The following is a 13,828-nucleotide window of genomic DNA, read 5'->3' as shown; positions in this document are numbered from 1 at the left end:
GCGCTCTCTGGCTCCAGAGTTTCTTTCTGAAGTGCCTTTTTGATTATCTTTTCTATTTTGTGATTAGATGCTTTATATACAGATGCTTCTCAGTGTGACTGATTTTAAAGTTTATATTTTAAATGAGGTAAAAATCGTGTCTATAAAGACAACTCAAAAATATATGTTAAAGTCAAACTGAAGACTGAATCTTAGCCGGTGAAAGCAATATTGTTAATACATTTCAGAATGGAACTAGCCATATTCCCTACTGCACTGAGAAAGTAGGGCCCAGATTGCTTAAAAAAAAAAAAAAAAAAAAAGCAACTTTTGATCATGTGTCATTTACTTGCCAAAAAGTTAAGCATATTTGCCAGCTTAAGTCTTGCAAACCTGCACTGTCTGAATGTCAGCAATAAAGTCAAATGGGCAGCTTCTCTACGACTGACACCCCCACCTCCCTGCAAAAAAATCATTACTCACCTTAAATGAGATGAGGCTCAAGTGGGTATCTTGTTTATATTTTACCTCATGCCTGTGTACAGCCTTACTGCCCATTATCTGTGTTGGAGACCTGACCAGAGAAACCAAACTTGTGATAATGTGAATTTAATCGTAGTGACTTATGAGTAACAACTCCAGTTAAATGGTGACTTTTAATAGTGTGGCATGTTACCATGGAAGGATTTGCACACAAGGGTCATATAGTCTTGGTAATGTTGTGGAAGGTTACTTTTCTTCATCTTTGCTGTGGTCATTGTGTTCTACAAGACAGGCTGGGCCTGTCTGACTGTACAGCATCAGCAATAAACCAAAAATAATTCACACTACCAAACTAGCAAGGTGCTAGAACTGGAGAGACAGCAGTAAATGTTGAACACAAACCTTTCATCTTACAGAGGAACACAGCTGCAGAACACTGTAATAAAATGCAAGGTTGGCATTATTAGCAGGTACTGGTGGTGCTAAATGAGCACCCAGCCCACCTGACTCCCAGTCTGGTTGTCTGTCTACCCTGGACAATACAGGAGCCAAGTCTGATTTCCCCTCAGGTGCTTCACAAAGCTTTTTGAACAGAGGATGTGTCCAAAGCAGCATTCTTGGGTATCAAAAAGTCCAGAATGTTCTAAACTCCCCTAAGTTTATTGCAGTTGGGAAAAAAAAAGTCTCTACACTTCTCCAAAGACACAAGCTGTTTGAGATACCCTCTGATGGCTTTATTTCCTGAGAGGCAATCTTTTGTACTATAATTCATTGCTGGCTAGGCATTATGAAGACACAGCACCTTTTATACATAGATCTCTCTGGAAGAGACCTAAACAGGAAAGACAAAACTGTGATTTTTTTCATATCCTCAATGTTTTTAAGCTATTCTTAGATGAAAAATCTTTTGAGAATTAATTACTTTCAATGGCTACAGCAAAGTTTGTCTTTAATAGTATAGTACCTATGTTCATTAACTCATAGGTACTCATTACTGCCTTTTTAAAAGACAGCATATTTATTGAAACATGAGACAGGTTGTAGTGCCTTAACCAAATGTATTTTGTGATTTTTTAAAAAAAAAATCTATTTAAAACTGCTCTGCTGCTCTGGTACCCCACTTAATGCAAATGACTGTTTCTATGTACAACCTATGCTTGTTCTTATTTTAATAAATTTCTCAAAACAAAGGCTGAGTCTCATGTCCCTAAACTGGGTATGATTGCCCACATGATTGCTGAGGGCCTTATGGTTTTATCTAATCAGAGACAGACAGTAGCAGCAACTCTAAGGCCATAGTTAAAAAACCGTTAGCCCTTGTTTGTGTTTCCAAATTGCTCTCTAGATGTCAAGGACACATGGTCTCAGGCAAGCACTGACAGTGTTATTTTCATAGGTGACTGGGTTGCTCAGGGACCTCAGCAGAACTCCTTGCAGGACTGGACATCCTGCCCACCTCCATTTCAAGAGATCAAACTATTACGCAATGCCTCCCTTTTTCTCCAAGGAATAGATCTTGTTCTTGGAAGGTGTCTCCAAGGAGGTTCATCAGCAGAGCTGGAAGCAGCTGAATTTTTTTCTCATCATCTTAACACTTCCATTAACCTCAGCAGCTGGTACTTTTGTATGCAGAAAGAAATGATACCTGTTTCCACAAGTACTGTTAGGCCTGGCAGCTTTTTTTCCCTCCTTGAGTTCCTGATTCACTTCTGCCTTGAAGGCTTCACGTAGCTTTTTGCTACCAATTCTTCCAACAATAAAACTGGCCTAAGAGCAACTCAAAGCTACCTTTTGTAGTTTACTTCTCTAGATCTTACTTGGTGGCTCCTAGTACTAGGTAGGAGAAAGTAAGACAGGCCATGTAAATACATTGTGTATAAATACATGAATATGTAGGTGGTGCTGAGGGAGCATGTCAAAGTATTTAGGGTGGGGAGAAAAAGATCCTGGACAGGCACACCTGGCAGACCTTAATACATCAACACTTTCATTAGGCTACATCCATCCCATCTCCCCTGCAAAGAAGAAACAAATCTAAGTTACATAAGAATAATAAGTTCATTCTTTTCTGCTCAGTTTCCTCTTTTCTATTAGGTGTCTTTTAAGTCTAGCACTGATCTTCAACATAACTCTCCCTATAGGCAGGAAATCAAGGAATTAGAAGGGCACCAGATCAGTCTATTCTTGTCTAAAAGTTTGCTAGAACAATAGTGAAGCTTCTGCTGTGAGATTTTTAAGTGATACAGTTTTCCATTATCTATGAATGTGCACAAAATACCGAGAACTGAATATATTCACATAGGACACATTCAGTTCTTTGGTGAATATTAACTATTACTGGGCCACTCTTAGTTTACACTTACATAGTATACATTTACCAAATGATGAGACATGTAAGCATTTCACAATACACACTCCAAAGGACTGCCACTTTTTTTTTTTTTTGCTTATACTGTAGCTTTATTGAACTTATTAAAAATCAATGGCTCAATGGCTAGAGTTTGGACATTTTGGTCTGAAAGAAGAAAAATCTAGACAAAATAATACTGTTCTATGAGGCTAGCACAGAACAGTGGATGCAAGAAAATCTTTGGGAACTGATTTCTGGAAAGAATGAAACCCTTTGAAGGTAAGCAGCGCCTTGGCAGTTTTTTTCTCCTGGAAGTGGACTCCTGGATCTGGCCTAGATGAAGATACTTTACAAGGATAATTCAGCCACGATGAGGACAAAGATGTACTGCTGAGATAGACTGAAATCTGGAAATATCATCTGCCAGAGCAACCTGCTCTAGGCTAGAAGATCCCCCTTCCCTGGATTTCCCAAAGAAAATGGGGGATGCCAGCGCCATGGCTCATTTGGCTAATCCTCCTTCTGCGGCGCCGGCACACCGGGTTCTAGTCCCAGTTGCTCCTGTTCCAGTCCAGCTCTCTGCTGTGGCCTGGGAGGGCAGTGGAGGATGGCCCAAGCGCTTGGGGCCCTGCACCCGCATGGGAGACCGGGAGGAAGTACCCGGCTCCTGGCTTCGGATTGGTGCAGCGCCGGCCGTGGCGGCCATTATGGGAGTGAACCAACGGAAGGAAGACCTTTCTCTCTGTCTCTCACTGTCTATAACTCTCTCTCTCTCTCTCACTCTGCCTGGCAGAAAAAAAAAAAAATGGGGGATGAGGGACTGTAACTTCCGCGCTTTCTCAGAGTGACTGAATTCTAGAACTGTCACAATTTAGTAAGTAGAAGCATAAACATCTGAGCCTGTGACCTAAACCCTTTCCAGCTCAAATACCAAGATCAAAAGGCTAACGTAGGGGGTGGACAGGGGTTTGGCTAAACCCAGGCAATTCCATTTAATTAAAGCAATGACACAAACCCAGTTCAGACTCTGGCAGGAAGAGGAATGATCAGCCCTTCACCTATCAAGGGAAAGGGCTGGCACTCCCTGGAAATAAACAAAAATCACTACTGTTATCTACAGCTTCATGTGACCAACTAGACATTTGTCATTTTTGTTTGTCCAGTTCCTTTCCCCACAGTACAATTTCTTATGAAGGATTACCTCCTTTTGCAGTTAGTCTTGCTGAATTGGTAAATCCAAACACTTGCTCTTAAATAAGCCAAAGGAATTCTTGGAGGGTCCTTCTCTCAAAGTGCCAGGACTCCCAGTTGTGGGTTTTAATTGGATTTGGGCATTCATTGCAGGATTTTGAATCTTGAAAGAGCAATTTAAACAGTATATTTAATCTAGTGGAGGAATAGAAACAAGATTATTGAAGTTTCTCTTAAAAAAAAAATTCCTGAAGCTTCCACAGTGTCTATCCTAAGTTTGATTCTTCAGCCTCCCTTTGATCACATTAACTCCTCATTCCTTCAAGTAAAGCTTTATTGCTTAAGTTGGCTAGAATTGGTTGCTTCCAAAAGAATTCTAACTGGTATCCTTTCTATCTATGACTATAGCCAGGCCATAGATGACCCTCACAGGCTTGCAAAGGACTTTGTTTTACTGGCTGATACAGCCATCCCCATTCTGTGTATCTTAGTCACTCTTTTATTATTTATTTTTAATTTGACAGAGTTAGTAAGAGAGAGAGACAGAGAGAAAGGTCTTCCTTCCATTGGTTCACCCCCCAAATGGCCGCTACAGCCGGCACGCTGCGCCAATCTGAAGCCAGGAGCCAGGTGCCTCCTCCTGGTCTCCCATGCAGGTGCAGGGGCCCAAGCACTTGGGCCATCGTCCACTGCTTTCCCGGGCCACAGCAGAGCTGGACTGGAAGAGGAGCGACCGGGACAGAATCCTGCACCCGTATGGGATGCCAGCGCCGCAGGCAGAGGATTAACCAAGTGAGCCACGGTGCTGGCCCCTCTTAGTCACTCTTAAAAAATTTCTGGAAGCTCTAACTTTTTTTTCAGAACAGTATGACACAACCCACCATGTTCTATTTTTAGTTCGAAGTCTGCATGTCAGTGATTGTTTCAATGCTTCGGTTTGAGCTCTAGTTCTGAGCTGTCACAGTTCACAGGTCTGGATTCTCGTTGCATTCCACCCCCAACACTAACATTCAATGAACGTACATCAAAGCATCCAGCTGGTGCTCGTTTTAGTCATGCAGAATGTTAGAATCCATTCAGTATCTGATTTTAAGAGAAGCTAAAAAAATTTTAAGAAACTATCTTACCTGTTTTCTTTGTCCAGAAGAAAATTAACATTTGTCCACAAACAACACAATTTCAGTAGGAAAATTCCTACCAATGAGATGCTGCTGCCACTTCTACACAAGCGCACTCACAGTGCTCCTCAACCAGCACCATGCCCAAGTTATAGCTAGTACGTGAGGTTAGGTTACTGTGGTTCACACAGAATATTCCAATTACTGCAATCTAGCTTTCAGTAACATGATAAATTCTGGGTCTACCTGCAGATGGAGGGCTGAAGGACACAGAAAGGACAAAAAACAGTAAAGATACTGACTTGACTCAAATACTGAGTTTTTAAACTCCATTTTAAAGGTGCAGGAAAACCTGGGACAACCAGGCTTATCAAAGGCTTTCCAACAATGAGGCTTTTCGAACATCACACAAGGAACCCTTTCAATCTCAATTCCTGGAGTACAGGCCTATGGATTACAGAAATGGTTTACACTGAGCCTGGTCAACAGGGTATGCATATCAATGTGTAGAAATAATAATAACAGGATACTTAGCATTTGAGCATTAACTCTGTGCTAGGCAATGTGCTCAGTGCCTTATATAAAGTTACTTCAAAGTTTATGGAAAATGTGTATTATGAAAAGATTACACATGGATTTCAAGTTTTGCACCAAATAAACTTTTAATTCCATTTTCCCAAACTATACTTCCTATCTTAAGTACCTTCCTATGCATTATCACATTCAGTCCTTTAAAATGGGTATCAATGTTACCTCATTTTATAGATGAGAAACTGAGACACAAATAGGTACCCAGTCCAAGGACATACAAACTTGAGTAATCTGATTCTAGATGCAGTACTCCTCACTGATAGACACAATGAATTACCTTAGATCCTAGAATCCAACTACGTATGTAAAATGTCATCTCTGAAAGAAGACAGAGAATATGTATCAGTAATAAATTCTTGGAAATTATAAGAAACTAAAGTGTCTTCAACTACTTTACAGCCTTAAGGTGCCTACCTGGGTTATGGTTGCTGGGATTAGTGCATTTCTCTTACTTCACTTGATGATTAAAACCACACAAATTTGCTAGTGTTTTGGTACAGCAGTTTTAGCCACTGCCTACAATTCCACAATCCCATATCAAAGTACCAGTTTGAGTTCTGGCTGCTCTACTTCCAATCCAGTTTCCTAATAATGTGCCTAGGAAAGCAGTTTAAGATGCACAAGTACTGGGGCCCTGCCACCCACATGGGACACCCAGCTAGAGTTCCAGGCTTCTTCTGGCTTCAGCCTGATCCAGCCCTGGCTGTTGTGGTCTTGTGTGGAGTGAATTAGCAGATAGAAGATCTCTGTCTCTCCTGCTGTCACTCTTTCCAATAAATAAATAATAGATAAATATCAAGAGAGCTTGAGAGACAGACAGAGAGGTTCTCCTGGATCTCTCACGTGGGTGCAGTGGCTCAAGCACTTGGGCCATCCTCTACTGTTTTCTCAGGAGCATTAACAGGGAGCTGGATCAGAAGTGCAGCAGCCAGAGCTTGAACTGTGGTCTAAATGGGACGCTGTTGTCGCTGGTCCCAAAAAAGAAATATTTTAAAAATTTTTTTAGAAACTAAACAAATATGGCCAGCGCCGCGGCTCAATAGGCTAATCCTCCGCCTGCGGCGCAGGCACCCTGGGTTCTAGTCTCTGTCAGGGTGCTGGTTCTGTCCCGGTTGCTCCTCTTCCAGTCCAGCTCTCTGCTGTGGCCCAGGAAGGCAGTGGAAGATGGCCCAAATGCTTGGGCCCTGCACCTGCATGGGAGACCAGAAGGAAGCACCTGGCTGCTGGCTTTGGATAGGCGCAGCGCACAGGCTGAGGCAGCCATTTGGGGGGTGAACCAACGGAAGGAAGACCTTTCTCTCTGTCTCTCTAACTCTGCCTGTCCAAAAAAAAGAAAAAAAAAAAAAGAAACTAAACAAATGTAGTAACTACTACTACTACACTCTGAATTTGAGAAAATGAAAAGTGTACAATGAATACATCACCCCTTATTTTCAAGAAGTTATCAGATAAAAATTAAATGATTACTGAAATTCACATTAAGACAGAATGATTAAAATAGAACATTATGTTGTAAAAGTGTGAATCTCCATATGAAGATAAAAATCGTCCAAACACAAGCTCTACAAACTTAAAATACCCCAGAAAATTTTAAATAATCGGAAAAGACCAAAGAGTAAAGGTAAAAAATTAATGAAGAAGGACCCTTTTATTATACATTTATAAAATAAGTCTAATATAGTTATTAAAAATGGGACAAAATTTTTTATTTTTGGTATCTTGTATTTTGCATTCCATTTTTTTTTCATCATCTTCACAATCTTTCATAATTTGCTTTTTGTTTCCAAAGCATTCTGCAACTTTTTCACCAGCAAAGTACAACTGAAGAATAAACTATCCAATAAGTTCTCAGGAAAGACATCAGAGAAATTAATCTAATAACTCATGAATAAAGATTGAGAGTTCAGAGAAACACAAAGCAAGAACATGAAGCATGGTTTAATCTTTCTGATGGTTCAGAAGGCACAAGATTGTGCTGTGCCATTTTCTTCACACTGGGTTTAGGTGCCGCAAACAGAATTATGATAGTGGAATTTTGAAAAAAATTATTTCATATGTGGTTCACACAGCATCAAATAACTACAGATACAATATGGGAATTGTGAGGTGTATATTTGTTCTTAACTAGGACACTATTGATAATAAGAAACTTTAAAAATGCTAGTTACAAAATGAATATTTTTAAGCACATTTAGCAACAGTTACTTGTTTTCAACTATCATTTCATATTTGGTGACCAAATTATATGTGACCATAATTGAAGAACATATAACTTAAAATAACATTTAAAAGGAAAAAACCATGGTTACAACAGAATTCTCTGTTACATTAAATGAAGAAAGGAAAGTTACATATATGTACTGAAGGCCACTGATATTTCTCAAACCAATTCTTTTAAAAGGCTTTTAATCTACCCTCAAGTAAATCAATTTAAAACAAATTAAAAAAAATCTACTCAGCTTAGTGTGCTTGCAGAAAAAAAGAACTCAATGTTGATCACATGACCACCTAACAATCATTCGATGCTGATTGCTGAACAAGTACTGATTATCCTGACAACCATACAATTAAGCCACATGTATATATTCAGACGTGGCTAATCCAGCTAACCAACTGCAGCAGAGAAATGCTCAAATTAAAAAGGCTGAAACAAATGACAACTGAAAATGGCTGAATCACTGTACCTTTAGACACAACCTTAAATCTCAGTTTTGCTATATACTATCTGGTACTTTTGGATTCAGTAGTTGGGATAAAAAAAAGTTTCTGTATTCAAACATATCTACAGAATGCCAATATAAAATGTGTGGCTATATACATTTAATACACATACACACTCACACACACTCACACAGACTCACACATCTAGGAACCAGCACCTATAACCACATCCCCATTTCTCACTAGACCCAATGAATCATTTGTTACGTTAAGACCAGCTTAGATTCTATAAGGCTGTAACAACATATGGCTAAAGAGGTCAAACACAAGCACCCACTCAGGCTGAATTAAATTGTTCCTCCTCATGATTTCTGACAAGTAGTAATACCATTTATATAATAGTTGTATCTCAATAACTTAGAATTCAGAGTATAAAACCTCACATATAGAACTCCCTCACTGTTTACAGAGCGCTCCTTCCACTGTATTTCCACAGCTGATAAGAGGGCACATCAGACTAGATCACTGAACTGTACAAATGATCTTTACTTTTAATCTAAACAAACATGTGTTAAAACATTCTGAAATGCTGCATCCTTTGATTTCTTCATCTTTTCAATTGCCCGATGTAGGTCCTGCTGCTGCACAGGCCGAATTTCATCTTCATCATGGCTATGATGCAAACAAAACAACCAAATATTCATAAATTTAGATGTATGTGGTAAAAAACAAATTTGTTTTCAACTGCATAAAATGTTGTAACAATGAAGTCTCCTTCCCATTCAAGATCCCCCAAAAATTTAACAATTTCAAACAAATTCTTCCAAGAATTATCTACAAACACACAAGTCTTAAGAGATTTTAGAAAGCACTGACTGCTAAGAGGCAGGATGCTAAAATGGTGAGCTAAAATCAAATACTTCATATCAAGAAAATAAACACAAAATATTACTATAAGGTGAAAATGTTAAACAGTATAAAGGTGTGTCAATTTATCCAAATGGGAATATAAGTCTAATCAAGAAATCAAAACTTATTCTATTAAAACTGGAATTAAAAAATAGCATATATATATACTATGTATATACTCATGAATATGTTTAGCTTTTATGAACTCAAAGTAAAATTCCTCCCTTTTAATAAAAACCCAACTAATCCAAGTCTTCTCCACTTCAATGAGAAAAATAAAATTCAGTATTTTATGCCTCATGTGTAATTCATAGATACATAGGAAAAAATATTCAGGGAAAATGCTTTGATAACCAAAACCTACCAGCCAGATTTTTCATATGAAAATATAAACTTTTCAGGACTTTGAGGCAGTAGAAAAACAGGTCTTTTATTATTAATATAATTTACTATGGGTTATTATTCCTCTTAACCTCTCCATGACAGAGCCCAAAGGGGCACTCGTAATGGGTCTGGAACCAGCGCATGTGTAGCTGGTAGCTGACACAGTAGCTTCTGTGCATACTTTTCTCCTCACCAAAACTAAAAAAGTCAAAAAACTTGGTAAAGCTTGCCAGAGGAATACTCTGTAATTAAATACATGAATACAATAGGCAAATACCACAAAAGTAAAAACCTCAGCTAAGGTTATATACTTATATAAGGTTATATACAGTTGAATACTGAGAAACAAAGGGATAAACTTTGGAGAATTCACTCAACACAAACTCCCAAAGCACAGTGTAACACTAGTTCATGGCAAGTGACCTTTGGAAAACTTCCTTAAGAGACGTGTTCACCAAGACTGAATCATTCCAGTCCTGTAGTGTCTTTGCTGGAGTAAGGCCAACAAAAAAGTGGTTTAGGCCCATCGTAGTTTGAAATCAGTGTCAAGTAAAATTTGTGGTAGCGACAAATGGTAGTTTGTGTAGTGAATACATAACTGCTAACAAGTGGAAGACTATGCCCTCAAGGCCCCCACAATTACATGTGCAATTTCTGGAAGACAAAACATTCATTTCTATGTGTAATGGAATTTAAGAGGCAGAAGCAATCTAGGGGTACTAGAGAATGTTGTTGCCTAATAGAAATGAGCAAGCCCAAGTTTCTGTCAGCTTTATCAGTAGAAATTCAGAATTTTTTGTCCATTGCCAGTCCTCTTCATGACTCCTCCCCGTTCATTTTCAGAACTCCCTTTTAGAAAAACGGCAATAAAAGTGAATGTATGAGAGGGGATATCTACTAATTCACATTTACCTTTTATTCCATAGGCAGGGTTCCTATTATATAGCAAAATGAAAAGAACTGTTCTACAAGCTCGAAAAGATCTTAACAAATACTGGAGATTACTCTAAGAAATCATATATAAAGAAACATACCTTTCTTCTGATGTGGAATTAACATATTCCCTGACACAGAGGAGGGCAGCATCCCTACACATCTCTTTTAGGTCACTTCCTGAAAAACCATCAGTTTCCTGGGCAACTTCTAACAGGTCTACATGCCTATCCACCTGAAACAAATAGAAAACATACTTAACAAACATAATGCATACATACTACAAATGGCTCTTCTAAATATGGCTTAAAGTTGCAATATTACAATAGCATGGAAGAGAAATATTAAATAGTATTTTCAGTTTACAAAATTTTTTTAAATCATAGGAGGTTAGAAACTTACAATCTAATTTTCATTATCTTTTAACATTACTGAGACAGAAGTTAAATCTTCCAAGGCCCACTGTGGAGTGATGGGGGAAGAACAAACATTCAAACACTGAAGGTATGGAGTTGACTCTCTTCTATTCAATACACTTAGCAAAGAACCTGCAGTATTGAGTCCAGAATCAATTAAAAGAAGAAAAAAATCTACCGAGGCAGAGGCAGAGAGAGAGAGGTCTTCCATTTGCTCGTTCACTCCCCAGATGGCTGCAATGGCTGGAGCTGAGCTGGTCTAAAGCCGGGAGCCAGGGGCTGCTTACAGGTCTTCCACATGCGTGCAGGGGCCCAAGCACTTGGGTCACCTTCCACTGTTTTTCCAGGCCATAGCAGAGAGCTGGATTGGAAGTGGAGTAGCTGGGATTCAAACTGGCACCCATATGGGAATGCCAACACTGTACGTGGTGGCATTACCTGCTAAGCCTCAGTACCAGCCCCTTAACCATTCCTTTTAACTAAAATCCTTTAATTTTTTACTACCTCAACACTAATTTAGCATCTATAGTTTTGCTCTCCAACTTAAGCTTTGTGTCAAGCAATTAAATATTGTCCTAGCAACTTACATGCTTGGGATACTGTAACTCTCACACTAAATGTATAGATTAAGAAACAAAATGAGCAATGGCGGAATAAGGAGGAAGATTACTGCTCTAGTCTAGGGGAGGACAGTTAAAAAGGGGAAAGAGTGCAATCTCAGGGAAGGGTTAGGGAGAAAACAGCAAAAGAAACTCCACGCAAACTGGGAGAACACTGTGGACCCACATGGAGGATGTATGGAGGACCTACATGGAGGGTATGAATGCACACAGCTCGGGACCCCAGCAGCTGAGAGTCTCAGCACCAGCTTTGGAGTGAGGTAAAACCAGACTGCAGCAGCCCAACCCACTGGCAATAAAGCTGCAGGAAAAGCCTGGCTTGGAGCCCTGTGGGAGACAGTATACCTGCCAACCTAGAAGGAAAAACAGGGGCATGTTTCCTTCTCCTCGACCCCCTGGCACTGGTGTCCTGTAACTAGTCCAGAGAAAGCGGGCACCATCTTGGACATATATATGCAATAGGTACAACAACTCATGTCTGCGTGACTAGCAACTAGCCAAGAGTAGACACCTAATTCTGGCTGGGAGAACTGATGGGGGACTGGGCGTTAGTGACTGTGGGAGCCTTGTGTGCTAGGACTGTGAAAATACTATGGGCTGTATGGAAGGGCACAGGGTATACCCTAGTCACTGTGGGTGGTTCCACATGCTCGGGGCTCCCTGATTCTCTGGTGAGGGGTCACTGCAGCAGGATCCGAGTTCACACCGAGGACTACAAAGATCCTTTGTGTGGTTCTTGTGGCAGCAAAGATGAAAATGTACCCACTGGGGCTAGCATCCAGACTTTGGTCTCCTTTGAAGAGAGGAGGTGAGCGTGAGAATATGCCAACACAGCAGAGCAAACCTCCCTTCTGATGAAAATAAAAGAAATTTACCACGCTCAACTTAGGTGTCACCCTGGACATTCCCCTAACGCTGAAGCACTGAACAGAGCTCCCTGACTACACTCAGCACACGCCTCTGGATATTCACTGAAAGAGCAGACACTCCACTAAGCCAGAGAGGCATAGTCCAAAATAAAAGCCATCACAGGGGAAAAAAAACAAGTAACACAGCCAATGCCCAACAAAAAATGCAGCAATTCAAGAAACAAGAATAAGGAAGACAACATGACATCCCCAAAAGAATACAGCCCTTCAATACTAGAATCTGAAGATGAAGAGACTGACAAAATGCCAGAAACAGACTTACAAAAATTGATGATAGGATTACTTAGAAGTAATCAGAAGCAAATCCACGAACTAAAGAAATCCATACATGACATGAATAAAAACTTTTCCCATAAAATTGAGATTTTAAAGAGAAATCAAAGTAAAATATTGGAAATGAAGAATTAAATAGAATAAAAATATGGTGGAAAGCCTTAATAACAGAATCAGTGTGAGGCAGAAGAAAAGAATATCCACGTTAGAAGACAAACCCCAGGAAATGTTATAATAGGCCAAAAAAAAAAAAAAAAGAAGAAGAAATCAGAAAACTATAAAACACAGTTGAAGATTTATGGAGTTCCTGATGGCACGGAAAGAGAGAATGGATTAGAAGGTCTTTTCAGTATAACAACAACAGAAAACCTCCCTAATTTGGAGAAAGAAAGGGATGTCCAAGTACAGGAAGCACATAGAACTCCTAATAGACATGACCAGAAAAGATCGTCACCATGACACATTGTAGTCAAACTCTCCACAGTAAAATATAAAAAGATTTTAAAATGTGCATGAGAGAAATGCCAGATTACTTTCAGAGGATCTCCAATTAGACTCACAGCTGACTTCTCATCAGAAACCCTACAGGCTAGGAGACAAAGGTGAGATATATTCCAAGTCTTAAGAGAAAAAAACTGTCAACTCAGAATACCATACCTACAAAGCTCTTATTTATGAACAAAGGTGAAATAAAGACCTTCCATAACAAACAGAAATTGAAAGAATTTGTCACTACTCATCCAGCCTTATAAAAGATGCTTAAGGATGGGCTACACAAAGAAACACAGAAAGATGGTCATCACTACAAAAGAAGGTGAAGGCAGAGAATCTCCCAGTAAAAGAAATTCAAAGTAAAAAAATAGGAATATTTATGGAAAAATGGCAGGGCCAAGTCATTACTTACCAACAGTCAGCTTGAATGTAAATGGCCTCAACATTCCAGTTAAAAAGTACATACTGGCAAAATGAATTAAAAAACAAAACCCATCTA

At 39.4% G+C, this 13,828-nt stretch overlaps 1 protein-coding gene across 5 annotated transcripts in view; it reads right to left on the bottom strand.

Moving 5' to 3' along the window:
- Positions 1–7,328: 7,328 nt before the first annotated feature.
- The window catches only part of ATAD1 (ATPase family AAA domain containing 1), a 74,413-nt gene continuing 67,913 nt past the window's right edge, over positions 7,329–13,828 (bottom strand). For all 5 annotated transcript variants that reach the window (XM_051823327.2, XM_008270130.4, XM_051823326.2 and 2 more), the window contains 2 exons: positions 10,701–10,834; positions 7,329–9,045 (listed from right to left, as the gene is read on the bottom strand). In XM_051823327.2, the coding sequence (XP_051679287.1) occupies positions 8,925–9,045; positions 10,701–10,834 (255 nt within the window). In that variant the 3' untranslated portion in view covers positions 7,329–8,924. The remainder of the gene's footprint in view (positions 9,046–10,700; positions 10,835–13,828) is intronic.

This window comes from Oryctolagus cuniculus, chromosome 15 (assembly GCF_964237555.1).
Source record: "Oryctolagus cuniculus chromosome 15, mOryCun1.1, whole genome shotgun sequence".
NCBI lineage: Eukaryota > Metazoa > Chordata > Mammalia > Lagomorpha > Leporidae > Oryctolagus > Oryctolagus cuniculus.
This window is presented reverse-complemented; position numbering and strand designations above follow the sequence as displayed.